This window comes from Eutrigla gurnardus, assembly GCF_963514095.1.
Source record: "Eutrigla gurnardus genome assembly, chromosome: 14".
In the NCBI taxonomy this organism is placed as follows: domain Eukaryota; kingdom Metazoa; phylum Chordata; class Actinopteri; order Perciformes; family Triglidae; genus Eutrigla; species Eutrigla gurnardus.
In genome coordinates this window covers 6,294,391-6,320,882 of record NC_139937.1, presented here as the reverse complement: position 1 = coordinate 6,320,882, position 26,492 = coordinate 6,294,391, and the positions used below count along the sequence as shown (strand labels likewise).

General features: G+C 40.1%; 5 protein-coding genes across 6 annotated transcripts; 3 read left to right on the top strand and 2 right to left on the bottom strand.

The window, feature by feature from the left end:
- Positions 1-944: 944 nt before the first annotated feature.
- Positions 945-1,885, top strand: tyrobp (transmembrane immune signaling adaptor TYROBP). Its single transcript, XM_084026556.1, has 5 exons — positions 945-1,106; positions 1,213-1,233; positions 1,317-1,460; positions 1,554-1,621; positions 1,739-1,885. Exons 1-5 carry the CDS (start codon positions 1,070-1,072, stop codon positions 1,799-1,801), a joined length of 333 nt encoding a protein of 110 aa, XP_083882682.1. The 5' UTR covers positions 945-1,069; the 3' UTR covers positions 1,802-1,885.
- A 180-nt stretch (positions 1,886-2,065) lies between these two features.
- On the bottom strand, positions 2,066-4,734 carry LOC311024235 (uncharacterized protein). 2 transcript variants are annotated; one of them, XM_084026554.1, is made up of 12 exons: positions 4,628-4,734; positions 4,395-4,453; positions 4,256-4,288; positions 4,079-4,126; positions 3,782-3,829; positions 3,581-3,655; positions 3,463-3,501; positions 2,921-3,361; positions 2,802-2,840; positions 2,623-2,688; positions 2,178-2,435; positions 2,066-2,137 (listed from the first exon to the last, which is right to left on the bottom strand). In XM_084026554.1, the coding sequence occupies exons 1-10, from the start codon at positions 4,633-4,635 to the stop codon at positions 2,636-2,638; spliced, it is 843 nt and encodes a 280-aa protein (XP_083882680.1). In that variant the 5' UTR covers positions 4,636-4,734; the 3' UTR covers positions 2,066-2,137; positions 2,178-2,435; positions 2,623-2,635. The 2 variants fall into 2 exon arrangements, with proteins under 2 accessions (XP_083882680.1, XP_083882681.1); XM_084026555.1 differs by lacking the exon at positions 2,066-2,137 and having other exon boundaries at positions 2,183-2,435; positions 3,581-3,634.
- A 747-nt stretch (positions 4,735-5,481) lies between these two features.
- Positions 5,482-11,163, top strand: LOC311023902 (casein kinase II subunit alpha-like). Its single transcript, XM_084026013.1, has 15 exons — positions 5,482-5,620; positions 6,360-6,451; positions 6,782-6,858; positions 7,019-7,147; positions 7,244-7,355; positions 7,496-7,597; positions 7,690-7,740; positions 7,829-7,888; positions 8,054-8,137; positions 8,254-8,364; positions 8,501-8,602; positions 9,412-9,512; positions 9,619-9,767; positions 9,900-9,989; positions 10,311-11,163. Exons 4-15 carry the CDS (start codon positions 7,047-7,049, stop codon positions 10,424-10,426), a joined length of 1,179 nt encoding a protein of 392 aa, XP_083882139.1. The 5' UTR covers positions 5,482-5,620; positions 6,360-6,451; positions 6,782-6,858; positions 7,019-7,046; the 3' UTR covers positions 10,427-11,163.
- A 1,163-nt stretch (positions 11,164-12,326) lies between these two features.
- On the top strand, positions 12,327-21,290 carry LOC311024846 (uncharacterized protein). The gene is made up of 18 exons (XM_084027420.1): positions 12,327-12,471; positions 12,552-12,622; positions 12,705-12,760; positions 14,822-14,984; positions 15,135-15,261; positions 15,440-15,643; positions 15,735-15,816; positions 16,389-16,517; positions 16,639-16,796; positions 17,409-17,495; positions 17,698-17,765; positions 17,981-18,036; positions 18,225-18,390; positions 19,583-19,706; positions 19,782-19,982; positions 20,110-20,191; positions 20,485-20,613; positions 21,121-21,290. The coding sequence occupies exons 1-18, from the start codon at positions 12,395-12,397 to the stop codon at positions 21,280-21,282; spliced, it is 2,142 nt and encodes a 713-aa protein (XP_083883546.1). The 5' UTR covers positions 12,327-12,394; the 3' UTR covers positions 21,283-21,290.
- Positions 21,291-21,577: 287 nt separating this feature from the next.
- LOC311024937 (potassium channel subfamily K member 5-like) lies at positions 21,578-24,332 on the bottom strand. Its single transcript, XM_084027550.1, has 5 exons — positions 24,028-24,332; positions 23,278-23,389; positions 22,674-22,840; positions 22,389-22,557; positions 21,578-22,286 (listed from the first exon to the last, which is right to left on the bottom strand). The coding sequence occupies exons 1-5, from the start codon at positions 24,211-24,213 to the stop codon at positions 21,586-21,588; spliced, it is 1,335 nt and encodes a 444-aa protein (XP_083883676.1). The 5' UTR covers positions 24,214-24,332; the 3' UTR covers positions 21,578-21,585.
- Positions 24,333-26,492: the final 2,160 nt, after the last annotated feature.

The following is a 26,492-nucleotide window of genomic DNA, read 5'->3' as shown; positions in this document are numbered from 1 at the left end:
CTGTGTGTTGAGATAATGCTGTGGTTAAACTGCTGTCTTCTGTTTCAGTCAAACACATAGATCATGCTGGCCGAACACAATTAAACATCGGAGTAATATGTGTCTGATCTACCTCCTCTGTACATGTTCTGTGTTGGTTTGCAGTGAAAACACTCTTGAATGAATAACCCAGAGGGGTTTTTTGAGAGGCTAACCCTGGGATTGGATTGGATCAGGGTTGACTGATCTATTCATTATTATTGGACTTCAGGTTTTTGACACCATGTTAGTTAATTCCCACTCGGAAAACAATTATTGTATATCCCTTTCATTCAGTCTGGATGACACCGCTACCTACAGCTTATCTGACATCCAGTAACATTTCTTGCTGGCCGATGGGTTTAACACTCTCTCTGTACAAGTGCAAGAAGTCCAGATAATTATTTACTGATCAGTCATATGCTGGTAATACAAACAACTTATGGGTTAGGTAGAATATTCCTGAAAAATTAAATTAAAGGCAACCCAAATGTTATGGCAAAAACATAAAATTAGCCTGCTTTTAAAATGATAAGTCTCCTCGATAAAAACGATAAAGGTCATTTCGCTGACAGGATGGCATCACACCAGAATACTTGAGAAAGTAGTGCCTGTGGCCAACCACATGCTCTAAACCACAGGTCAGAGGAAATGGTCTGGTGGAGACACTTTAGCAAGCATTTCATCAGAAACTGTCGGTGTAATGAAACTGATATTAAACCGCTCTCTCTCTTGACTTGTTAAAGAATCAACATGTTGTTAAACTTTTAAAAAAAGAAGCCTGAACTCAAATGTGAGATGAAGAATTTCTGTTTATAGGTGTGTGACCCACAAATCTCACATGAATGTGACATCACAAAGAAACAATAACACCAGCTTCCTCTTCTCTCAGTGGACTCACGCGGTCACATGCTGACAACCCTCACACTCCTGCCAGCGTTGCCTGTGGACAGTTCTATGGGTGTGACAACACAGCCATTTCAAAGAGAACAGAAGGACCCTCAACCTCTCCGTCTCATTTCCTCCTTCACCAGAAACAGACATAAAGAAGATGCCTGACGCTGTCTGTATCGTGGGCTCATTGTTTGGTGAGTAGTGTCCTCTGTGTTTTGACAGTGAAGGATGGTAGAGATGAGTAAAGGCACTCTCTCAACCCTTCTAACCCAAGGTTTTCATCAACTCTTTGTCTTTCAGGATCCGCAGAAGCACAGCAAGGTATCTATCTTACAGGATGCTGAAATACGATATTGTATGTTTTGGTTTTGTGTGATGACACTTTTTTCTTCACTCTCTCACAGACTGTGGGTCCTGTTACCTGATAAACATGCAGTCTGTGGTGGCCATTATGGCCTCTGATATCATCTTGACCGTCTTCATCACTATTTCTGTGTTCTGCTTCGTGACTCACCACAAGAGAAGGAGGGAATGGGATTCTCGTGATGGTGAGCACCAACTTTGCGTGCATGGCTGCAAGCTTGTGAGCATGCTGGGTGGTGATATGGCAGGGCGGATGGTAACATTACACTTTTTAACAGGTAGAAGGAATGTGCCATCATCAGTATCCAGGAAAACGCCAACAGAGGTCACAGAATCTCCCTACCAGGTAGAGTAGAACTATATTTGTATTTAAGCCTCAAAGATAATACATTAGAAAGGGAAAACAAGCTTTTCAGTTGCATCCATTTGTGTTTTGATAATGAGTTGTTTTGACTTTGTTTAGGAGTTACATGGAGTCCAGTCAGATGTGTACAGTGAGCTTCGACACTTCACAAACAGGAAATGACAATGGAGCTATAAAAATCCTAACAACCTTGTTTGGAAGCAATTAAACCCCACATATCGTGTGTGTGTGTGTGTGTGTGTGTGTGTGTGTGTGTGTGTGTGTGTGTGTGTGTGTGTGTGTGTGTGTGCGTGTAATTTGCATGATTTATGTATCTTGTGTTGAATGTGATGTTCACTGCAACGTGTTGTTTTTAGTAGGCTGTCTTTAAATATTTCTATTGAAATTATTGTACATTTTCAATTTTAAAAACGAAAGTCATTCATTCTTCTACTTTTTATTTATTTATATTTCAGGGGATTATTTATACATTTTCACATTACAGTGAACATACAAAGACTTCAGATGTTGAGATAAAAGCAACGTAGCACGTAGATACCGTCGTAAATCATCAAAAATAATGATTGTGCTTATTTCAGATTTCATTTCTGACATCTTTATTACCACAATCTTATCCCCACAAAAGTGTCAAAGCCACTTTATTTGCTATATTTGTTCATATCATCACATGACACAATGGATGTAAAACTAAATTTGGATGAAAAAATCCCAGAAGCACCGTATATGGAAGCAGCCAGTGTGCCTCTATGATTCAACAGATGGCGGCTCCTGACTCATTATGAGGAAGAAATAGATTCTGGAAAAAGAGCGAAAAACAATTCATTCAACGTTATATTCGTACAAGATCAAAAACTGCTTGTTACAATTAGACAAGGGTGATGTGTAACTAATTCAAATGTGCATTATGTGGTGCAGATGTTTTCTAAATCAGACTTTATTGATGGAGATACAAGCAGAAAACATTTTTCTGATTGGAAACACACCTTTGTATAACCATCAGGAGGCTCGGCTCTTTGCTGGAGCAGAAAAGCTGCTGGGCTCTGGAGGTGCTGAAGCATACATGAGAATTGACAGATCTTTCAGGGAAGCACTCATTGTATGCATTAGTTATCAAAGAAGGATGTTACAATATTCACCAGTGGGAGGAAAAACAATGTCTTACCTATTGGATACGTTTCAGAGCTGAGAAACTCTCGGGTTTCTGTGAGAAATTTAAAATCAATTGTTCATCATTATATCATTCTTGGAAAAAATGCATTTTGTTAGAAAATCTGGTCTCACCATCATAGTCTCTATCTCCTCTGTTGACCACTGGAGCACGTCTGCCATTGTTGTCCTCCAAACTGTCCCGATCCAGCAGGTCTCTGCTGCTGCCTGAGACCGGCGCCCCCTTCAACCCATGAACTCTTCCTGGTGGGGTCTTTCTTTGGTGACCGACGGTCACTCGGCCTCCACTCAGACGGATAACTTGTTTTCCTGACAGATTTTCATCCACCGTCATTCCCTCCTCACGGTTAAGATCAGTCAGCTCTCTGCTTGCTTGGTGGGGCCCTTGGCGGGGCCCTTGGCGGGGCCCACTGTACTCCCCGCTCACCTGGTCACGAACAAGCTTGCTGCTCAGATCCATCGGCCCCACATTGGTTTTCTTCCTTGATGGCACTTTATCTTTCTCCGCAGCTTTAGAAATCATGATCTCATCACTGTCGAGGTCTTTGAACGCATTTGGGAAGAGAACAAGTTTTCACACCATCTGCATTAGTACGTCATCTGCACTGACACTGACATTGGGATGTGTGTTTTTATATAAATGTACAGTACTGCACCTCTGCTGTCATCCCCTTTGTTATCAGATACATCACGTCCTGAAACATTAAGAAAACTAGTTTTATTTACATGGAATTTTATTTTTTTCTACATTACAATGTAAAGTAAAGCAGATACCTGTAAATTCATTGCTGTTAAAATTGCTCTCTGTAGATTGTGCTTCCGACATATCTGTGAATGAGGTTGTTGTTTCTGTAATACCAAATCAAATGACAATTTGGAAATTAAAGCACTGCTTTAGTTATTAATATTCAGTATACAGTATAAGTCAATCCATGCTTATTTATTTTGAGAGGTTAAAAATTCATGAAAATGTACCTTCAGAGTCGTTCTCTTTCAAAGGTTTACCTGGAGGGTTTTGAAATGCTGCAGATGTGAGAAAATATGCATGATAGTAATCACTGAGGTTGTTTTATACGCTTACAATCAGATCATGTGAAAGCAAAATTATGAAACAATACAAATACCAACTGTTCTGTTTTTGTCTCTTTTCTTTGAAGTTAACAATTATTTTCTTGGGGAACAAAAAGTACTTTGAGGATCTAGTGACATGATTCCTTCCCGTTTTAAAACAAAATCTTAGTGCATCTGAGAGTTGCATTTCAAACCACCAACCTGTTGTGTTTTCAGGTAAGGTATTTTCAGTAGGCATGCCAACTGCATCTACAAGAGTAATGAACAAGTTATGTGATACAAGTTAACAGTATACTTTTAAATAATTATTCATCTCATTTAAAAAAGCAGGTGTTTATATTATTTTTCATGTAAAACAAAATAATGACATAATCTGACCATTTAGGAAGCATAACACATTTTCTCTTCGCACTTGAAAAAAAGAAAGACAAAAAAGGTGTTATTTCTATGTCCTATTTAATGAATTGCAAATGTATTACAACATCTGATCTTTTTTTCTCCCTTCATGTTGATTTACCTCTGACTGGGGCAGCTACCACCATAGTTGCAAATGGAAGAAGTAGACAATACATGAAGCTGAAAAAAAAATAAAACTACAATTAATGAATTGAATTGAATAGAACTGATTAGTTGAAATGCATGTTTGTATCAACTTTTTTCGCATCGTCATTTGCAGCTGGGAAATGTAATATACATCAAAGGCAGATTTTAAAAATACAAAAATCGATTTGACAAAATATAGTAACTTACAGCTTCATTGTTGATGATGGTCCCCAGCTGTGTCCAAGTGTGCTGTGATGTAGGGCCTACTGGGACTTTATCCTGAGTTTTTACCTTTAATAGGTCCCACCCCAGGTAATTATATATTCTGACAAGATGTATCAGATTGAGTAGCTAGTCAAAGACTATTTCTTTGTGTTTAACAGTGCATGACTTGCAAGCAGAGAAGCAACAATTAGGCTACAGACGCAGTTTACAAAGGTCTATTCATTATATCAAGTCAAGATGGAAACAACATTCTCGACATTCAAACTCACAAAGAGGATTAGTCTTTCTCTCTATTAGGAGTCGATTACAGGTGGTTGGTAACGTCAGGAAAATGCCCCCCTGGCCTTTCATATGGCGGAGGTAACCTTTAAAATGATGCCACAGGACATGGAGCCTATTGTTTTCCCTCACTATTTGACCATTGTCCATTTACCTAGTGACCTCTATATTTTGGCATGACAAAGAACCTTTTAAAACAGGCCCTTTACTGAGCATTAGTTTATACCTCTAGAAATATCCTGAAACAGAGAGCACAATAATGCAGCAATCAGGTGATGAAAAGCGGTGTTACAAAAATGTTTGAATTGCAGGCAAGGTGTGTGTGTGCCTGCTGTACTCCAACTATCATATAAATTGTGAAATATGAAGGCCAACTGAATCATACTGGCCCCAAACAATATTATATCAGGGCATGTGGGGGTTTTAAATGTGCATGTTGCTTTGTGGAAATGAACAGTGCGTTTGGGGTAGCTTCAAATGAATGAGATTCACTGACAAAACATTACAGTTGTGACTGAGTGCACATAAAGACATGCAGATAAAAGTTCCTGCTGTATCAGACCTGTTGGTGGAAAAGGGAGCTACAGTCTCCCCCCACGAAAAAGAAAAAGGAGAGCGCCCTCTGCAGGAGAGGCTGTTCGCACTAAGCTCTTGATCCTAAGCATCGCCATATTGACGTCCCAACAACGCTGAGAGGTAATCGTGTTATTTAATCACAAATCGTCGTAGGTTTGGAACCGCTGTTGAGTGTTTTATATGTGGGGAGAAGCCGAGAACAAGTAACATAACGGCGGTGCCTTTCTACTGCTCGATCACAGTGTTTGTAGGATGTTTTTTCAAGGCGTTGTCAGTCAGTTGCCTCGCCAGGCAGTAAGCTATTCACTCCCCTAGCCTGCTAGCTTAGCACTTTCTAGCTTTAGTTAATATATTTTTCGAAGCGTTTTGTTTTTCTCTACCTTTAATATTAATCACCGTTATTATTAATTGGCCGTATCGAGGCGGGGTGTTCATTTGTTTCCGTTACGGGCCCACAATGTCGCCGAAAGCTAACGCTAGTAGTGACTTTCCAACCGGCTTTTCCCTCTGCTGTTGACGAGCTAATGCTAACTAGCGAGCAGCTCGACCAGCTGCCCGGTTTGCATGAGAGCTAGCCGTTAGCTCCGCTGCACTTGTACAGGCCTTGGGCCACAAGGGGTTTGTGCGTGTACTCACCTTTTATTAAAGTATTTAGCGGGCAAACTGGCGATAACTGAGCGAGTGTCTTGTAACGGAGAGGCCATTTTCCGATTTGATATATAATCTCGTAAGCCCTTTAATTAAATGTAGCCTTACTAGCTGTACTGGCTCGAATATATATTTGCTCAGATAGTTTGTTCGTGTTTGCTTAATTGACAGCATTGATTTTAATCAACCTACGTATTGGCTTTTTCAACAGGAGATACTGCCTTGGTGTAGCCCCCAGTGATGACTGTATTGAGCCCTGTACCTCCTGATTAGACTGGTTGGATGCCCCCATTTAACATTCAGGTCCCTACATTTTACGTGCTGCTACCATATTTAGATACATATACACCAATCATTTCGTTTCAAATGTTTTTATTTGTTATGTTCGTGGTATTTAAATAACACATGCAGCTATTTTAAATGACTGCATTTGCTGCCTTCTGCATGAAACATCTGCAGTTTCATCCGAAACTCTTATTCAGCTCAACATCCTGTGGGGAGAAAAAAAATAAGTAAAAATGGCTTTTAAGCTTTGATTGGCTTTTCTCTGTTTCACATATGGTGTTGAGCTAATATGAATTGCTTTGACTGTAATAGTAATAGTAATTGTTTTATATCTGTATGCCCATTTAGCTTTCTTACCATAAAGGCATCTCAACTGCTCCTGTTTCAATACATCTATCACCATCATCCTGGAGGGAACCTCCCAGGTAGAGTGTTGTCTTATAATTAGGTTAAATCACCAATTTGAAGCGTTTTGATGTCCTCGAGTGCTAACCATTGTACTTTAGTACTTAAATGCCCTTGAATTAACTTGTCTTTTCCCTGTCTTTTTAATTAACCATTTTTTAAAATATATTTTTGTTTTAGGAGATTTAGAGAAGATCCTGTGTAGAATATGTCTGGCCCTGTCCCAAGCCGCTCTCGAGTTTACCCTGATGTAAACACACAGAGACCTCGGGAATATTGGGACTATGAGTCCCATGTTGTTGAATGGGGGTAAGGCAAAGGGAAACTATTGGGCCCTAATTGTTTTCTTTTGCTTTGCTTTGTTGGTCGTCTCATCATTGTTCACTCTGGCTTTTTTCTTTTTAGGAACCAAGACGACTATCAGCTCGTCAGAAAACTAGGGAGAGGCAAATATAGTGAAGTGTTTGAAGCCATAAACATCACAAACAATGAAAAAGTGGTCGTCAAAATACTGAAGGTATGGAGATGATTAATTGGTTGTCTTGGTAATTTATAAAAGTGTTACAAACTTTTTTTTTTTTGGTAGAACATAGTAATAACATTGAGTCACTTTAGTGGAGATTTCATGTACCTCACAAGATGTATCTCTGTTCACAGCCGGTCAAGAAAAAGAAAATCAAGAGAGAAATAAAGATCCTGGAGAATCTGAGGGGTGGCCCAAATATCATCTCACTGTTAGATATCGTCAAGGATCCTGTGGTAATTTGATTCTCCCTTTTTTGCATTGTAAATATTTAAATGTATCTACAATGTTTCATGCATAAACTCACGTTTTCTCTCTTTCCTTGCAGTCCCGAACCCCTGCTCTGGTCTTTGAACATGTGAACAACACAGATTTCAAGGTAAAAATCAATGCTTTCTTGACGTAATTATTGATATGTTGATTTTTTTCCCCAGATGGCTCACACATTCTTTTTTATCTTTTTACAGCAATTGTATCAAACCCTATCTGACTTTGACATACGGTTCTACATGTACGAAATCTTAAAGGTAAGTAACTGCTTTTGGTAAACTCAATTTGTTGTTTCCACTACATTTTATGATCTGCATCGGTTGAAGAAAAGAAAAATTGTATCAAGCTCCAGTTGTGTCCGTTTAATATTCAGTGTATACACTTAACATAAAGATATATTTTTCCCCCTTTTTGCCAAACAGGCTCTGGATTACTGTCACAGTATGGGGATTATGCACAGAGATGTCAAGCCACACAATGTTATGATTGACCATGAACACAGAAAGGTATTGTCTCGCATGCTGACCATTCTCCCCAGTTTCTCTCTTCCCTGCTTTGACATAAGATAATCACATTTTTTAATAATTTAGATTACATTTTTTTATTTTATTTAATCTTTCAGCTCCGCCTAATCGATTGGGGTTTGGCAGAATTCTACCACCCAAACCAGGAATACAATGTGAGAGTGGCGTCCAGGTACTTCAAAGGACCTGAACTGTTGGTAGATTACCAGGTGGGCCTCCTATACTCTACTTCTGTGTGTCCCAATTTTATACAAGTTGGTCAAAATGGCACATTGCATTTACAGTATTTAAATGTATTCACTGCAGCCACTTGCAGTTTTTTCACCTCTCGATCTATATTTGTAGATGTATGACTACAGCTTGGACATGTGGAGTTTGGGTTGCATGCTCGCCAGCATGATCTTCAGAAAGGAGCCTTTCTTTCATGGTCATGACAACTATGATCAGGTATGCCGAATCACGTCCTGTTAACACTTGTATTTTTCTTTAGTATTGCAAGTATGTGGTCACAAACATGTGGCCAAAAGTTAGCAGTGTCTGGGGCTGTATTTCTTTTCAATATTGCAAAAACACTGTCAGTTTTACACAAACCACATTATTCTTCACTGGACAGAAGCAGCTCTGCTGGAGCACCTGGTATTTTATGTCTTTCTCAAAGTTATCGCAGTTTTAAGCGAGTGAAGACATTTATTATTTGTTTTTTGGAGTTTGGTAAACTGAATGCAAAACAAAAGGGCTAAAAGATCAATGTAGAACTGTACCAGTGGGGTCACAACACATCTATGGGAGTAAAGCTCGTTTGTGTTGTGGGCTTTCCCGACATACATTGTAACACTCAACACAGCATTTCCAGGTTATTCTGTGGCTCTTTTGTGGTCATGTTTTGTAAGCCTATGTCACATAACAGCTGAAATGGTTTTTCACTACTATCGGTGCATTTCTCAAGTAATCATCTTGTACAACTTTTTAGTGTAATTATCATTCTAGTAAACAGGAAAAAGGTGTATCATATTTAAACATTACTATGTTTCACTCAAAAAAAAAACTAGGTTAGGTTTGATAATAAACAAAATTCAAATTGTACAGATCTCAAATATTATTTTATTTTTTATTATTGTGATCTAATGTAACATTTTCATGATTAATTTAACAATGACTATGACACTAAACTGCGATGGAATCCATAACCCGCAATGCCTTTCATATGATGAAACAAATCTATTTGCCCTCTTTTAATTATTGAATTATGCTTGCAGCTGGTGCGAATTGCAAAAGTACTGGGCACCGAGGACCTGTACGACTACATCGACAAGTACAACATCGAGTTGGATCCACGGTTCAATGACATTCTCGGAAGGTAAAACATTGTATTTGTTTGACCTTTTAAAAGTATCATTCAATATTATGACCAAGATTTTTGGCATATGAACACCTCACATTAACACTCGATCCTTTCTCTATAGACACTCCCGCAAAAGGTGGGAGAGGTTTGTGCACAGCGAGAACCAGCACCTGGTCAGCACAGAGGCTCTAGACTTTCTGGACAAACTGCTGCGTTATGACCATCAAGCCCGCCTCACGGCCAGAGAGGCCATGGATCACCCCTACTTCTGTAAGTTTGTGTCTCACCATTTTTTTAATTATTTATTTTAATTTCCCTGTCAACATCTCTTTCTTTTTGCAAGTGTAATGTGACTTAATTGTAATGGTTTATGAGGCACTGAAATCCCCTTTTGGTTTGCAGATCCCATCGTTAAAGATCAGGGAAGAGGGGCCACTCCTGGAGGAATGGCTGCCAGCTCCACGCCAGTCAGCTCCTCAAGTATGATGGCTGGTAAGTAACCCTGCTCAGAATGATGTTCCTCTCATAATTTAGGCTTTTTAAGAAAGTTACATCTCTGATAAGTAAGTAAAGTAAAATTGCTAACGGTTGCATAGAAAGTTTGTCTATCATCTATTGGTGGGGGGGGTCAAATGAGCAATAAAACTTTATTTACAGCCAAATAAAAGGCCAGCTTGTGAGAACAAATATGTCTCAATCTTACTGTTTCTATGGCTGTAATTGAAGTTAAATCTGTAATTTGAGATTATGATGACATGTAAATATAACCTGCTATGAGATGATTAATCCCCCCCTCCCCCCCTGTCTCCCCAGGCATCACCTCAATGTCCTCCTCACAGCCACTGGCTAACATTGCTGGATCACCCGTTATCTCCGCTCCCAACACCCTGGCTACACAAGTCCCTGCAGCCACCGGGGCTCAACCCTGAAGCCACTTCCTCACCCGTGTTTATGTGTGCTCATGGCCATGTCCTGCCTAGCTCTCACTGCGGCCCAGGGCCATGGCTCCCCTTTTTATGTTGAAAATAACAAAGGAGAAGATTTAAATTGCTTTTCACATTCAGTTATATTTTGACACCTGGACTTGACAGAAATGTATTGTTGCACCTGTCAGGATTATTAGAATTAATTTGGGTGTGTTATTTGACAATGCCATTGTCTAGAAACTCTAATAAGATGTAGACATGAAGAGAATGGATAATAAAATTTATTTTGTATGTTCCAAATATACAGTCTTGCTTGAAACTGTTTGATGGGGATCCTGCTGTATTACACTGTGAACCTTGACAAGACTTCACAAAACAAAGAGTCGGAAATCTGGTGTGCCCCACCTCACAGTGCTCGCTGGATGCACACGATGTAATGTGCAGGAGTTGTTGGTGTTTTGAAGTTGTTAGATGCTATAATTCTTTAATTGGACTTTTGTAGATATTCTACAGTTACTGTCAGGTTGCATGCACCCAATGCTGAGTATCACAGGGTCAATAGTTTGCCAATTTTATGTTACTTTCACTTCTATATGTGTATGTATGTGTTCATGTTTGTTTTTTATGAAGTCTCTTACACATGATTTTGATTACATAGACAATTTTGTAACTTTTTGTTTTATGTTGGGAGGAGTCATCACCTACAAAAACAACTTCAAAAATAAACAATTTAAACAGGGCTTTGCAGGAACTACATTATTATTATTGAATATACCTTTTGTTGACTGGTCACATTGGCAATATATATTAATATAAAGCAGAGCAGCGTAGTCAGCAAGTCCCACATGACAATTTTCTATGGATAAATAATTTTGGCGCCAAATTATTTAATGTAATCATATTCAAAGTGGATTCCCCAGCTTTCTGTCACTGTTTATACATTCACGTTTGAACAAAGTGAGTGCAATGCATTCATCCTTAATCATTTTCTACATTGTGGTGTTTTTTTTATTATTATTCTTTTGAATTGTGGAGGCATCAAATGTGTTGTATGCATTTCTAGAGAGTTTCAGAAGAATAAAAGCTGAATGTGTGAACAAGAGCAGTGAATCACATTCACAGCACACCTTTTTCCTGTCACTGCTGGCTGAAATGGTGGGAGTACATGTACACCCCCGGACCATATTAGGTGCAACTCATTACAATAAATTGGAAGATGAATGACTCATGCATGTTCTCTGTTGGAAAAAAAATGAAGGATGCCACAAAACATGCAGTGCTAAGCATGCTGGTTTTTCCACATCGGTTTAGCGAAAGTTAACATTTACACACACAAGACTCCTGTAAAGAGGTCCATTTACATTCACAGCATCTGGTCCACAAGTACGGAACCTGTACTCAACTCAACATATCAAAACTGATCAACGACATTCAACTCATGATTTAGAGCACTTTTAAAATGAGATGGCAGCATTACAGCTGTTTTTAGATGCATGTTTATGTATGCGAGCTATCTCCAACCATGATGATGCATTCAGGTGCCTCTTCAAAATCACATACGCCAAATTATTTTTCGTGTGCAAGTGTTTTTGTTAGGGCTGTTTTTTGACAATAGCAATACATGCAATAGATGTTATCTTCACATGTGGTTGACGTTACATATAGAGCTAGAATGTCCCTCAAACGTGCTATGAAGACCTAGGAATGATATGAAGAGATAGGTCGTGTCAGGTTGAATGCTAACATGCATATGGAAAAATGCATATGTAAGTAATTTGAGTATTTATGCACCAAAGTCAAAGACGACAAATTTAATCACAATCAGTAAAACAAAGGGATATAAGATGTGTTGATATTTTCCCGACAGTCTTGAAGGCAGCATTAGTTGCGCTTGCCTGCTGTGACGCGCCTCGGCCACAGATGCAAACTGCTAAGTAGGTAGGCTAACTACTTACTTAGCGGTATTCCAAAATGGGAAAGGGAGCCATCGTCTCGCTTGTGATAGCTGCTTTAGCGGTGCTGCTCGGAGAGAGGGCGGTCAACTTCAGGTACGTGGATAGTCCCCCACTTCTTCATTCGGGAAAACAAAGTATCATTCTGTCATCTATCTGTGTTGGAAACTCTGCAGGAACAGGACCCTCGCCTCAAGGGAGCTGACCCAAAACCACCTCCCCAACTGTGTTGCTCTCAAAAATCTGGGTGAGGAACGCCACAACAAGAAGTATCAACAATATGAACATTAAAACGAACTGTGCTGACTGCTAACTTTCGCTGCTTTCAGATTATGGCGCAGAGGACATCACTATCCTTGGAAACGGACTTGCCTTTATCAGCACTGTAAGTTTTCGAGTCGCCCTCTGGTGTAAATAGAAAACTGAAGTTAAAGCTGAAACTTAGAAGAACTTTTTGTCAATAAAACAAGTGTTTTTTAACCTAATATTGTAAATATTTTGATATTGATATAATTGATATGCTCAACATTTATGTTTAATCCCTCCCATGATCTTCAACCACACCCATTGAGGACATTCTCACTCCCTGCTCGTCAGATATTGACGTTAGTGCCTATTAGCATCACAGATTATATATATATATATATATATATATATATATATATATATATATATGTGTATGTATGTATGTATATATGTATGTAGAAAGAGAACTGCCTGCAGCGTCGGAGGCGGGGGCCCTGTTCATTCCTGTGAAAGGTGCATCGAGGGCACGTCTGTCCTCTCTCTTAAAGGAGTCATCACCTGGTTTTATACGTATCCAACCCCCCTTGGATCGCTTTGGATCAATTCGTAAAACTTATTAGAAAAAAAAAAAAAAAATTTAATCAAACATTGAGCTTGTTCTGACCCTTTTTCGTACCGCGATTTTATCACGCGAGATTACGCGCGAGGTTTTGACTGGTCCGGATGTGCATTGTATAATATGTAATGAGGCGCGCGTTGATTCGCCGCAGGAAGGACAGAGCCGGGGGGGCTTGCCTGCATGCAGACTCCAAAACATAATGGCGGCGCTTCGGCGATTTCAGGTAGCGGACGGGGCGGGGTTGGGTGGTGAAAGAGGGGTGGGCTTATGCAAGTAGCCGCCACGGTGACGTCACCGAAGGCGCAGAATCAAAATCTCGTGCTTTAGGAATGCACACCCTTGTGTGCTATTCCTGTTCGGAAAAAGAGCAGAAGCGAAAAAACGGCGCCACTTTCAAACTCCAGCCTTTCAGGCAAGTTTCAACTGAGGTCAAACACAGATATGCATGTTTTAACAAGAGAAATTGCGATTTCCAGGTGATGACTCCTTTTAAGGACTCTAGTCTGTCCCAGCTGCCTGATTCGTTCTGCGCATGTGCGTGAGCGCCTTACCGAGTATGCCATGAAGACCCTCTACAACTCTGCCTCTGATTGGCTGCCGGCAAATAAACGTTAATGTTAGCCTAGCTGTGATGCTAACCGTCGCTTCGAACCAGAGGGAAACAACATTTTGGTTCCCGTAAAATTAGGCTACCCCGAACAACAGATCCAAGTTTGTTTGTTTTTTATTTACAATTTCCGTATGCTAATTAAATTAATTTCAAATATATTGAATGAGAAGTCAACTGTGTAGATTTCAAATATTGGAAGTTTTATGAAAGTTGAAAATTAGTGTAGATGATGATTATGAAGATGACGACAATAATAGTATTTTATACTATATAAGGTAACCCTATATTTACATTTGGGAGTATGTAAAATAATCATAATAAGATTTTAGAACCCATCAATTTCCATAAAACTGCCCATTTTCGGAATCTACACAGTTGATTACTTTGATCTCGACCTATATATAAGTTTAAAAAAATAATCATAAAATCTACCATTCGGGGCCCGGGTAGCCTCCCTAGGATTAGGTGGACAAAAACTGAGGCGGCTGACTCCTCCCCGGCCTGTCGAGTTTAGAAGCGCCTGTTAGCATCATAGCTAGGCTAACGTTAGCGGATCTTTGAACACTGACAGGGCATGAATTACAATTACCCGGATATTCCTGCAATCTTCTGCATCCATGGGGCCCATAGAGCAACTAGTGTTTCCTTTAACCCCGCCTCCTAGTCTTCAGCCCAGTGTTGATAGGGCTCAGTCATATGAATGACGGAAGGACAATAAACTTGCATTTGGCTATTAGTTCATTTTACAACATATTGGTCGTAATGTAAGTCTATGGGGAAGAATCTTTTGGGGTCCCATGGCATAATGTGATGAGCCCTTCTCCAATGCCAAAAGGCACTTACCAAACATTTGACGAGTTGGAAGTTACACCACTAAATCTGACCATTGGGCTTGATCTTTTCCAACACAATCTGCAATGTGTTATAGGCTATTTCTGCATAATTAAGTTTGTTTTAAAAACTATCTCAAGGGTCTAAAGTATCCTGGAATGCAATCTTCAGATGTCCCGGGAAAGATCTTCTCTCTTGATATGAATGATCCCCGCATGAAACCGGTGGAGCTGCGCATGCCAAGAAACTTTGATCTGGAATCATTCAACCCTCATGGCATCAGTGTATACATCGATCCAAGTGGTAAAAGCACTCGTCGTTTATCCGTGGTTGCACACGTCTCGCACGCACACAGATGTCTCTCTCACACACACACACACACACACACACATACACACATCAGCTTGGTTGCCAGTATTTGTGATTTAAAATGCGTTCTCTGTTTCTCACTAGATGACACGATATACCTGTATGTCGTCAATCATCCTCAACACAAAAGCCAAGTAGAGCTGTTCAAATATCTTGAGGACGACCAATCACTGGTGCACCTGAAAACCATAAAACATGAGCTTCTTCACAGGTACTGTACGATCACAGCTTTGAACCCACCATGAGCTGCACTTGTGAGTCACTGAATAGGGGGATTTGTAAAACTCTCTCAAGTTATAAAATAGTTATTCAGAATATATTTATATTGTGATTAATTATGTAATTATTCTATCTAATAAAACATGTTAAATTCTGATTTATCTCTCCAGCATGAACGATATTGTGGTCGTGGGAGTGGAGAGCTTCTATGCAACCAATGATCACTACTTTACCAGTGAAATCCTCAAAGGTTTGGTGGAGCCTTTTCTGGCTCTGCCTTGGAGTAATGTTGTGCACTACAGTCCCAAGGAAGTAAAAGTGGTCTCTGAGGGGTATTACTTTGCAAATGGCATTAATATCTCGCCGGACAAAAGGTAAGAATGATATGTAGGTGTGGGCGTATGGTTATTCATACTTTAAAAGTCTGAAATTCTTCATTTTCCTCATCTTCTTTTTCACGTATAGGCATATATATGTGGCAGATCTATTTGACCACAATGTGCATGTGTTGGAACGGAAAGAAGACAATGCATTGGTCTCTGTGAAGGTAAATCAGTCAACGTTTCAGTGTTATGAAACATTTCTTTCAGCACTTTTAAAAATATCACTGTTTGTCCACTGATGAATGATTATGCTTTTGTCAGATTTAATAATTAAGCATTTTATACTTTTCTTCTTATTTTATTAATATTAGACTTTAATATTAAATACTAGCGGGCTAGGTAGTGTGGGGGAAATTATTATCATGAATGATATTAATCATCATGATGTTAGCAATAATGTGTCCAATATTCCAATATATTTATATTATATATGTTAATTGTGACCGTTTTAAAATCATTCTGCAATAATGAATATTGAAAATGCAGTTGGTAGAGACTGATGCTATAAACCAACACTTACTTCTTACACAAGGTAAAGTAAAGGTATAGTTAAATTAATTTAATTTCCAAATCCTTACTTTGAAATACCCCTAATAGTAAATGTTCTGCATGGGATTGCAAAATTGGTATACGCCCCACAAAGTACAAAAATCAAATAGTGGTGTATTGTCATTTGAGATAATGAAGGGACCAAGATGTGTGTATAATCCTAACCCTGTCTGTGACATGTCTCCAGTCGGTGGCTGTGGGTTCACTCTGTGACAACATTGAAGTGGAGCCTGAAAGTGGTGACCTGTGGTTGGGCTGCCACCCCAACGCATGGAAACTTTTCAAGTTTAACGCCGAGGACCCGCCTGGTTCAGAGGTTTGTCCGTTTGCGGTGTGACAACATTACAGTAACAGGCAAAATATGACCTTTATTTTGCCGATTGCATCATATTGATCTCGCCATAAGTCTTCTTTTCTCATAATGATGTTTTCTTCAGGTCATCCAAATCCAGAACATTCATTCCGATGAGCCCGTGGTGACTCAGGTGTACGCCGACGACGGCCAGGTCCTCATTGGCTCCTCTGTCGCAGCGACCTATGGGGGGAAGTTGCTCGTTGGCACTGTGTTCCATAAAGCCCTGTGCTGTGATTTGAAGTAGTGACTCTTCAACAGATGACTGACTCTCAATCAGACAAGGCGACGATGATTTGATTGATGATATACGTGGCACCTGTTTTAGTGGAACAGACTCTGAAAAGAGTGCACGAGGATGCATGAGGAGATGGATGGATTGTGTTCATCTGATTTTATAGCAATGAGCACTTTCAAACAGCATATTTGTATTTGAAAGTGGTCTCAAAAACATAAATGACTAAACTGCCTAGTTGGGAAAACTTTTTAACCAAACTTGAATTCCCATCACACGTAAATAATTCATATATATTTTGCTGTGTACCATGAAAATAATATTTTTCAGGCTTGAAATCTGTACATATGCACTGTATGAAAGTGAATTTTACTTGTTTTAATTGCTATCGTCAGATTTTGTTTTTTTGTTTGTTTTTTGGATTTAAATAAAACAATAAAGAGGGTTGTGTTACAGCCATAGTTCGTGTTGTGGTTAAATAACTGCACTAAGAAGTTATGTAAAACTGCAGACATATAACTGCATGCAAAATTAAATACATTTTGACACACTAGCGCCATCTTTGGTACAGCTATGTAAGGGCACTGCGAACGACTTCCTGTTTAACCTTTGATATTTATAAACATGGCTGCCATGAGGAAAGTAGTGGTTGCTGTTGTTGTTGCTGCGTTTGCAGCTGTCATTGGACACCGGTTTCTTCAACTGAAGTAAGTGTTTTGTTTCATAAATTAGAGGCATGTAGAGGTTTAGGTGTATGTTAGGTTGACAGCTGTTGCTTAGTACTGCAAGTAAAAGTTAAGTTAAGTTAATTAAGTATCTTGCTAATCAAACACTAACAATTATTAACTATGGTAGACTTGCAGTTTTGTTTTCCTATGAAAGACTGATGCATGTTTGTTTGTTTTGCAGGGAAATGGCCCTCAGTTCCAGAGAAGTGCCAGTGAAACACCTCAACTGTCAATATTTAAAGAATATTGGTAGGCATTCTTAACTCTATGTTCATGTCATAATGTCTTAATTTGGGGAATCACACTCCAAAATGATCCGTAATTGAAATGCATTTCTGGACCATCTGTATGTCAAATGAGATCACATGAAGAGTCTGAAGTCCAGTTGGCTGACAGTGGGTCATGTGTCGGCACTGTGGTAAAGTGAAAGAACTAAATAACAAACTTTATTTTGTTTTGTGCAGAATATGGGGCAGAGGATATCACAATACTAAGAGATGGGCTGGCCTTTCTAAGCACAGTATGTTTTCTGACATTTGAGCATAGTTGCATGAATCTTAACCCCTCCCCCCTGCATCACTTCCCTTAAATAACCGTCTACATGATGTCAAATTATGGGTCAACAGTTTTAAAGGAGTTGTGATGACCAGTTAGTTGACATAATCCATGAAGTAATGATGTTCCTCAAGCAAGTGTTTTGCACCCCAGGGGTTGGACTATCCTGGAGTACCTTCGTTCTCCGATGAACCAGGGAAAATGTATGTTTTGGATTTGCTGCACCCGAAGCCGACTCCCGTGGAGCTGCAGATCAAAGGAGAGCTGGACCTCAGCTCCTTCAACCCGCATGGCATCAGTGTGTACATCGATGAGGCAGGTAAAGTACACATCTGGTGCAGTATATTCATTCAACTGTCATTGTTAATCTATATGATGCAAAAATGGCTTGAAAAGACAGAAAAATAAGGAATAAAGTCTCTCTCTTTACATCAAAAGATGTATTTAAATCACCTTGGTTGTTATGAGAGCGCTTATCTAACGGATACTAAATGAACTGGACCTGAAGTGACTCTGGTGCTTGTTGTGTTCTGTAGAAGAACAATAAAGGCAAAATAAATTGTAAGTGATATAATAAGAGCTAATTAGAGTGTGAACAGAATGGAAAGCCAGACGTTATAATCACAGATTTTGTTGACGCATGCATCAAAGCCCTACAGATGTTTTATTTAATTGTGGTTCAGTATAATGGTGAGCAAACATCATGCACATACTCGTTTTTGAATTTACTGGTGATGAGGTAATCCAACATAAATAAACACAATTAAAAATGAAATCAGATCTGCATTCATGTTTGCAAGTATAATTTTTGGTTGTATTGATATTATTTAGCAGACTTTGGAAGTCCCTTGTATTTTTCTTTTATTGTGTGCATATTTTGCCCATAAAAAAAAGGAAAATGGCTTGAAAATATAGTTTGAAAGGATTTTAACTGTGTTGAGTGGAAAGTTACAAATTGGTTCATAGAAACACAATGGAAAAGCAAATACAAGTAATAGATTGAACAATAAGAAAAGAAAACAATTAAAAAGTTAGAATCCTTACTAATTATTGCTTTTATTAATAGTCTACATTCCTTTTGCCATAATCATGTATTTGCATGTAGTTTTCATTGGTAGCGGTGGAGTCTGCCATGCAGGAAGGGTTGACAGTGTCTTCACACATACATGCAGAATGTAATCCAGTGCTACTGTTTGTACTTCGATCTCATTGATAACAGACACACTGTTAACTGTTCACTCTCCTGCAGCCATTTCAGTCACATTAAAATACATCCACTGGACAAACATGGGGTGAGTTTTGCTGTGCAGCAGCCACAGGAAGCGTACGGCGTCACAGAGGTTAGCGTTTAGCTACTTCAGTGTAGCAGTAATACCAGAACACGGGTCAACACTGACAGAAAGGTCTTTTATTCAACTTTACTGTGAGGTCCGGAGAGAAGTGATTGTGATTATAAAAGTGAGAAGTGTGGAGTGGAGAACAACACATAACACAATGCTGTTTGTTTGCAGATGACTCTGTGTACCTGTTTGTTGTCAATCACCCTCAGCACAAAAGCCAAGTGGAGATCTTTCATTTTGTTCAGGAGAACACACTTGTGCACCTAAAAACAATCACCCACCCGCTCCTCCACAGGTGTGCACAATAAACATTACGCATTTGAAATATGATAATCTCTATATGCCTTTAAAATCTCATCATGTCTTTCAGTGTAAATGACATCGTTGCAGTTGGAGTGGAGAGCTTCTACGCCACCAATGATCACTCCTTCCCCAACGAGGCACTGCACTCTCTGACCATCATCCTGGGCCTCCCCTGGTGTGACGTGGTGTTCTACAGTCCAAAGGAAGTGAGGGTGGCAGCCAACGGCTTTCTGTCTGCAAACGGCATCAACATATCGCCTGACAAACGGTCATTCTCAGTTCATTTCAGCAGTCCTGTCATGTGCATGTTTTTGTTTAACTGAATGTGTTTCAACAGCAATATGTTTCCTTTGCAATGCTAAAAAAAAATAAACAGGAATGTTTTTTTTTTGCAGGTATATTTATGTTTCAGATATCCTAGAACATGAGATGGAAGTTTATGAGAGACAAGAAGGGGAACAGTTAGTGCATCTTAAGGTAATAGCGTTTTCTTGTTTTATACCCTCAGCCATGAAATGATAAATTAAAGGAGAAGTCCGTCATCTTTTGAAATACGGAGAGTGATATCTATCTTTTCATCTAACTCTCCACAAGAAATCAAAAATGTTTATTTCATAAAATGCCAACCTATTCATTACAACATTAATATTACTTTGCTTTTTTGCTACATAATCCAAAAATCAGTAGGATACATGCTGTACACTTTGTATCAGTTTTTCTAGAGGACGGAAAATAATCATTGGTTTATTGTTTGTAATGTTTCCATCCAGTCGGTAGCTGTTGGATCACTCTGTGATAACATCGAGGTGGACTACAAAACAGGAGACATTTGGTTGGGTTGTCATCCAAATGGCAGGAAGTTGTCAATGTATGACCCTGAAGATCCACCCGGCTCGGAGGTTAGTGGGCGGGGGGGGGGGGGGGGTCATCAAACAACAGCAAAACAAAAAACAAAAACATTTCGTAAAGACACTCTCAAGGTCATATCACACATTAAAACAGTTCATGTCAGAGTCTGGCTTAAACCTTCTCACTTTGTGAAGAATATTTGGGTTGAAGGGCTTCTTAAATCAAACTGCTGTAGAGAGAATGGAAGCTATCTGCCAGATAGACCTCCTCGTTGCAGTCATGGGCTTTTTGGAAGTTTATTCTTAGAGCTACAGTAAAGGTAGTGACTCACTGAATGTGTAAGTCAGGTGGTCGCATGTGGAATTCTCCTCCCTTTCACCATCTGCTATGTAAATCATTTTTCAGTTCTCTGCTTGGTGCCACCCAAGACGATTGTGATTGGTTCAGCCAGTGTTTCTTTTGTGCTAACACGGCATTTAGGTCTGGTTATGTGAGACTAGAGGTGACCGTGCCAGGCAGGAAGATGGCCTGGTAACTTTATTCCCGTTTTCCTCCAGGTGATCCGGATCAAGGACATTCACTCAGAGCAGCCGGTGGTGAGCCAGGAGTACGCTGATAACGGCCATGAGCTCATGGCGTGCAGCGTGGCGGCTCCCTACGAGGGGAAGTTGCTAATTGGCAGTGTTTTCCAGAAAGCCCTGTTTTGTGATTTGAAATAATCAGCGTGTTCTGTATCTCGCAGCTTGTTTATGTATAGACGTGTCAAACGATTCGGAGGGATGTGGGATGGAAATAATAAAATCTGAATTTGCAGTTTTTCAAATGAGAGTGATGTTTTACCCGCTACAGTCACCGGCTGATTGTGTGTGTCTGTCGTGTTAAAGCAGGAGATTATTCATGTTTGTTTTCTTCATTCATAACAGTATTCATAATATTATTCATGTAAAACTCCTTCACACCACACAGCCTGACTAATTCCATACTTTTTGTTAAAGTGTTGGAAGCTGTACATAAAATATATTTTATCCTTTTTCATCATTATCCATTAAAAGATCTTGCTCCACAACCTTGGATATGATAAACCTAGACCCCCCGCCACCCGGATGCTGCACACTCTCCTCTTCCGTAGCGTCTTTGGTCGCTGCGGTGAAGAAGATACCATGAGTCTCTAAATCAAGCGCACGACTGTCCGCATTCGCCTCCTCATCCATCCTCGGACATTCTGCAGCTCCGGGGTCTTCGTTGCTTTCTTGTATTATAGGACGCCCCTCTTGTTTGCTTTCTGGCTGTGCGTTAATGAACACTTCACTGATGCTGATCATGCGCCGGTGCCGAGGCGAGTGATCCAGGGTCTGGATGTTGGTGCCCAAGATGTCGCTGCAGCTCTTGGAGCGGTTTATGTTGTCCACCGACTTTCTCGTGTTCGCAGCGCTGCCGATCTCTTTGATGACAGTGCTGTAGTCATCGTCCTTCTCCGACATGAAGTTGAAGATGTCGATAATGGACGGCCGTCCTTGCGTGGTGGGCTTCTCCTCTACGGGCTCGGGCTCCTCGTCGTAGAAGTGTCTGTGCCTGTGTCTCCTTTTCTTTAGGACCTTGTGAGCTTTCACGACCATGTGGACGTTCCAGCTGAAGAACAGAGACAGCCAGGCCAGGCCCATGTAGATCCACAGCTCTGCAAACACTCTGTACAGTCTGGGGTAGTCCATGTTCGGATTGACACCTGAAACGAGAGTCGATTGCACCGGCGTGGTATTAATACCAAAGGAACTCACTAATACTAACTGTCTGAAATAACTCACGTTATGCCATGAATCAAACGCACCTGCCACATAATCGCCAAAACCAACTGTTGTGAGAGTGATGAAAGAGAAGTAGAGGCCGTCCAGGTAGCTCCATCCTTCCATAGACATGAAAACAAACGGGGGGATCACCAGGTGCACCAACAGCCCCCATAACAGGAATAAGGCCGTACAGGTTAACTGGACCTTTTTCTGACAGAAAGGGGGGGAAAGAAACATAGCAGCTTTATGTCAAAATAACTGGATGGACTTTCCTTTTAATACAGTATTGATTTCAGACAAATACCAGCTTTCCGTCAGATTCTTACCACTGAAACGCCTTTACGGATCAGAACCTGGGACAGACGTTTGGCCCGCTCCCCAAAGAATGAGCCCAGTTCACTTATCCATACCAGACACAGGGGGATCCCACACAGACCATACAGGATGCAAAACACCCGGCCACCTTTGGTCTTGGGAGCAACGTTGCCATAACCTGTATAACAAGAAGAACAAATGTTTTATAGAGGTTAATAAGTAATTAATTAATAAAACACGGATGCTCAATAAAGCAATGAGGATATGATTTGGCTTGAAACCAGTTTGATCACTTGCAAATAATTAATTTACAAACCCATTCATTCTAAATGAACATCACCTGCAGAGTTTCTCTTTGTTCATCTATGGAGCCGTCAAATGAGCAGTTACTGAATTTAGTTACTCATTATTTTTGACTCATGTTTATAGCATTAATAAATCATTAACCTTTTAACAACGTGGTATTAAGCTTTTTTTCTGTATTTTATATTAGATAAATAGATTTATGAAACGACTACAATTATACTCTAAAAAAATAACGAAATAATAAATAACTTGTGTTTAATTAAATCAATTCACATTAAACGAAAACCATACTGTCGATGGCACACATACCTATGGTGGTGACGATGGTGGCGGCGAAGATGACAGAGTTGGCCCAGTCCCACGAGTTGCGGTGTCTGTCTCCGGTGATGGTCACACCTCGGCCCGCAGCCTCTGACACGATCTACGACAGTGAACGCACCGCAGTCTCAATAAAACACAAACTACAAGGCCTACAACTATAATAACACACGCACTGAAACCGGTTTATTGTGGCTTATTCATAAACGGATCATTCACAACTCTTGCAGCCATGATAATAACCGGGCACACCTTGCGCAAATATGTGAGGTGGAGGGAGACGTGCGCCTTCACGCTCGGCACACAGAAGGTGAAGTTTGAATCATGTTCGCGACATTCCGTCGCTTTAACAGACGCGAACATTTCAACCAACCGCATTTTAGTCGTTTTCTTGTCACGTGATCCGCCTCGACCACATTGATTGATGCTCGTTGTTCTTAATCAGGAAAAACCGGTTGTGCGGTGTCCCGACATGTAAAAGGCGACGAGCTTCCCTTCCTTTCAGTGTCGCCTCGAATTCACTCTAGAAGTACAATCTAAGAAAAGACACATCTGTCAAAGTGTTTTAACTTTATTTCTTCAATCCAATCACTTTATGAGTTGATGTGAGCTCAGCTCCTATAGTCGCTGTTCAATCACCGCAAAGTTACTCACAGAAAGGATACATGTTTTCTAGACTTTTAACAGCTGTTTTTGTTGTTTGTGTGCCTTACTGTCAAAAAACAAAAACAGGACCCGTACCTCCAAAATCTCATCCAGACCCTCTTCTGTCAAGCAGGCATGGTTCTTCAAAATGTTCTCCTTCTGCAGGATAAAGTCATCTCTGGCGGATTTCCAGTTTGGCTCTTCGAGAATCTGGAATATCGCGGCGCCGATCGACAGGTAGAAAATAATACACGAGGTTAAAAAGGGCCCCTTCTCAGCCATATTCCGGTCATAACTTCAGTGTGGTCCTGTGTCTGGTCCTGTGGTCGTGTTGCCGGCTCCGCGTCCTTCCTGCTCCAACATAATGCGTGCGCGTTGCGCGGCTCTCAGTGGGACTGATACTACCTCCGCTCCATTGTTGCTCAAGGCCGTAACCATGACGTAAACATCGGGGGACCAAATCCCAAAACTCACTTCCTGTTCAAATGATGTACAAGTTTTTTATTGTGTTTTCATTGTATATCATTGTATGTAATGACAGCGATTACGGATTAGTACAACCATAGTCTAGATATTGTGGCCAAGGTTTAACAAATGATTGTTTGTATTAGCTTACAACTAAACTGGGGCCGGTGGGACGTTTGCTCTGCTCTCTTATCATTTTCTCCTATCATCCTCCTCTCCAGTCATCTCCTTCTCTTTTTCCCTCTCCTTTCATCTTATTCTTATATAAAATACATTTATTCTGTGTGTGTGTGGGGGGGGGGGGGGGGGGCATGTTGAGCATCTTTGATTATTGGGGATGTGTCCCCCAAATATATAATATAATTACAGCCTTGGTATTTCATATAGATCACTTCATCGGGTGCTGTGTTTAAATCAATGATCATATTATCACCCTATTGATAAAACCAGTGGAGACATCCAAAATAATTTATAGTCTGATCAAATGTGTTTGTGGTATCATGCAGATAGAATTAAAGTGTCTGGGTCTTCTTTTCAGTGTAAACTGGGTCCGGTTGTACTTACATCATTTACCTCAAGAAGACCTGATTCTAGAAACGTTCGACAGGGGGCAACAGTCTTCAGCAGGCCACACACTCGTGTTGGCGACGGTTGCTCTTATCTTCATCCAGAAGGCTGGAGTTCGTTGTCTCAAATTAATCAGGGTGGAACCTGGCTGCTCGGCACGATAATGGATAAGAGGGGTTTCCTTAGTGTGAGAATAATACTGCATGCGTCTCTCTACCTATCTATGAAAAACATACAATAGATAAGTAAATTGTTATATAGCATTGTATTTCCTGAGTCAGTGCACAATTATCATACATGACATTCAGTTTACTTATCATGAGGAGTATTATTCAGCTCACCAATGAATTGCTTGTGTGGAGTGTATAGGAATTTAGTATACAGGGGTGAAAAGTCGGCGAGTGCACTTGTGAGTCCCCTAAATGTATTGAAGTGTTCTACTTAATTGTTGGAGTACACCTTTAACGCCTATATCTGGGGCAGTATCAACACTGGCCACTGGGCTGCAACACAGATGTTGACAGATGTTGACAGATGTTCTAGTTGTGGCAGCTGCTAGACGGAGGTGTGATGCACCTTCTGGGAATTCACACTGCTTTTTGAGGAGACATCCAAGGCCATCAGATGGAGCTACAGGACTTGTGTGTCAGCCTTATACACTTGATGCAGGGGGGACACCCAAGTTGAAAGTTATGGCCATGAATTTATAATGTTATTTAAAGATCCTCTACACATTTTAACATAAAAATACTCCTTTTAGATAATATTTTGTGTCTGATTTACATTTTTCAACAAAAAATAATAACCAAAAACAAATATTTAAATGACTCTTCTACTGTACATATTTGTAGATTCTGTAAAAATCCAGAATCTACGAACATAAGCACCAACATCCAAGTGAAGTAGCAAAACATTATTTTTAAAATGAGAGGGACTTAAAGGGCGCATGACTTTATGTTGGGGGAGCACAACAAATAATAACTTAATATGTATTTAATAAGGAAGTAACACTTACTCCTTAAATCAATTATTAATCCTGGGACCGCATTTATTAAGGAGCTACTTGTTTCACTTGTAACCTGTAACTATTTCTAGAAATGAGCTCGTGTTTTGTTGCTTGCAAAGAGTTACCTACCTAAATCTAAATAAGAGTCTCTTCCTCCAACTCGACCGCCACACACGCTCAAACGCAACAGCGCCCCCGTGTGGAGCCACCAGTAAAGTTAGAAAACGTTTTCCGAAATGGCTCCAACATACAGGAGGACAGACTTTGGTGATATGAGACTGCTTGTGTGTGCGGTCACTTTAAAACTGGCACAGGGTTGTTAGAAGTTGAACTGATGCCCAGACCCTGATACTGAAGATAATTTGGGTAAACACAGACGGCAGGAACACTGCACCTGTGTCGCACTGAGGTGACATTTGATAAGGAATCCTGTGTGCCCAAAATGAACACCATTCTTTGGCTTCTTAAGTGCATACCAATCCGTGTTGATTCAGTTTTGGATTACTTCACCCACTAACAACCA

Excerpts from the sequence above, each read along its gene's own strand:
- tyrobp (XM_084026556.1), top strand. The coding sequence starts at position 1,070 with ATGCCTGACGCTGTCTGTATCGTGGGCTCATTGTTTG. Across the intron at positions 1,461-1,553 it reads GGAATGGGATTCTCGTGATG|GTAGAAGGAATGTGCCATCA; the intron begins GTGAGCACCAAC and ends ACTTTTTAACAG. Across the intron at positions 1,622-1,738 it reads TCACAGAATCTCCCTACCAG|GAGTTACATGGAGTCCAGTC; the intron begins GTAGAGTAGAAC and ends GACTTTGTTTAG.
- LOC311024235 (XM_084026554.1), bottom strand. Across the intron at positions 4,127-4,255 it reads TGTGTTATGCTTCCTAAATG|ATGCAGTTGGCATGCCTACT; the intron begins GTCAGATTATGT and ends TTACTCTTGTAG. Across the intron at positions 3,656-3,781 it reads GAAAGAGAACGACTCTGAAG|AAACAACAACCTCATTCACA; the intron begins GTACATTTTCAT and ends TTGGTATTACAG.
- LOC311023902 (XM_084026013.1), top strand. The coding sequence starts at position 7,047 with ATGTCTGGCCCTGTCCCAAGCCGCTCTCGAGTTTACCCTGATGTAAAC. Across the intron at positions 7,148-7,243 it reads TCCCATGTTGTTGAATGGGG|GAACCAAGACGACTATCAGC; the intron begins GTAAGGCAAAGG and ends TTTTCTTTTTAG. Across the intron at positions 7,741-7,828 it reads TGAACAACACAGATTTCAAG|CAATTGTATCAAACCCTATC; the intron begins GTAAAAATCAAT and ends ATCTTTTTACAG.
- LOC311024846 (XM_084027420.1), top strand. The coding sequence starts at position 12,395 with ATGGGAAAGGGAGCCATCGTCTCGCTTGTGATAGCTGCTTTAGCGGTG. Across the intron at positions 12,623-12,704 it reads TGTTGCTCTCAAAAATCTGG|ATTATGGCGCAGAGGACATC; the intron begins GTGAGGAACGCC and ends CGCTGCTTTCAG. Across the intron at positions 15,644-15,734 it reads AATATCTCGCCGGACAAAAG|GCATATATATGTGGCAGATC; the intron begins GTAAGAATGATA and ends TTTCACGTATAG.
- LOC311024937 (XM_084027550.1), bottom strand. The coding sequence starts at position 24,213 with ATGGCTGAGAAGGGGCCCTTTTTAACCTCGTGTATTATTTTCTACCTG. Across the intron at positions 23,390-24,027 it reads GTCTGGATGAGATTTTGGAG|ATCGTGTCAGAGGCTGCGGG; the intron begins GTACGGGTCCTG and ends TCACTGTCGTAG. Across the intron at positions 22,558-22,673 it reads TCCGTAAAGGCGTTTCAGTG|AAAAAGGTCCAGTTAACCTG; the intron begins GTAAGAATCTGA and ends CCTTTCTGTCAG.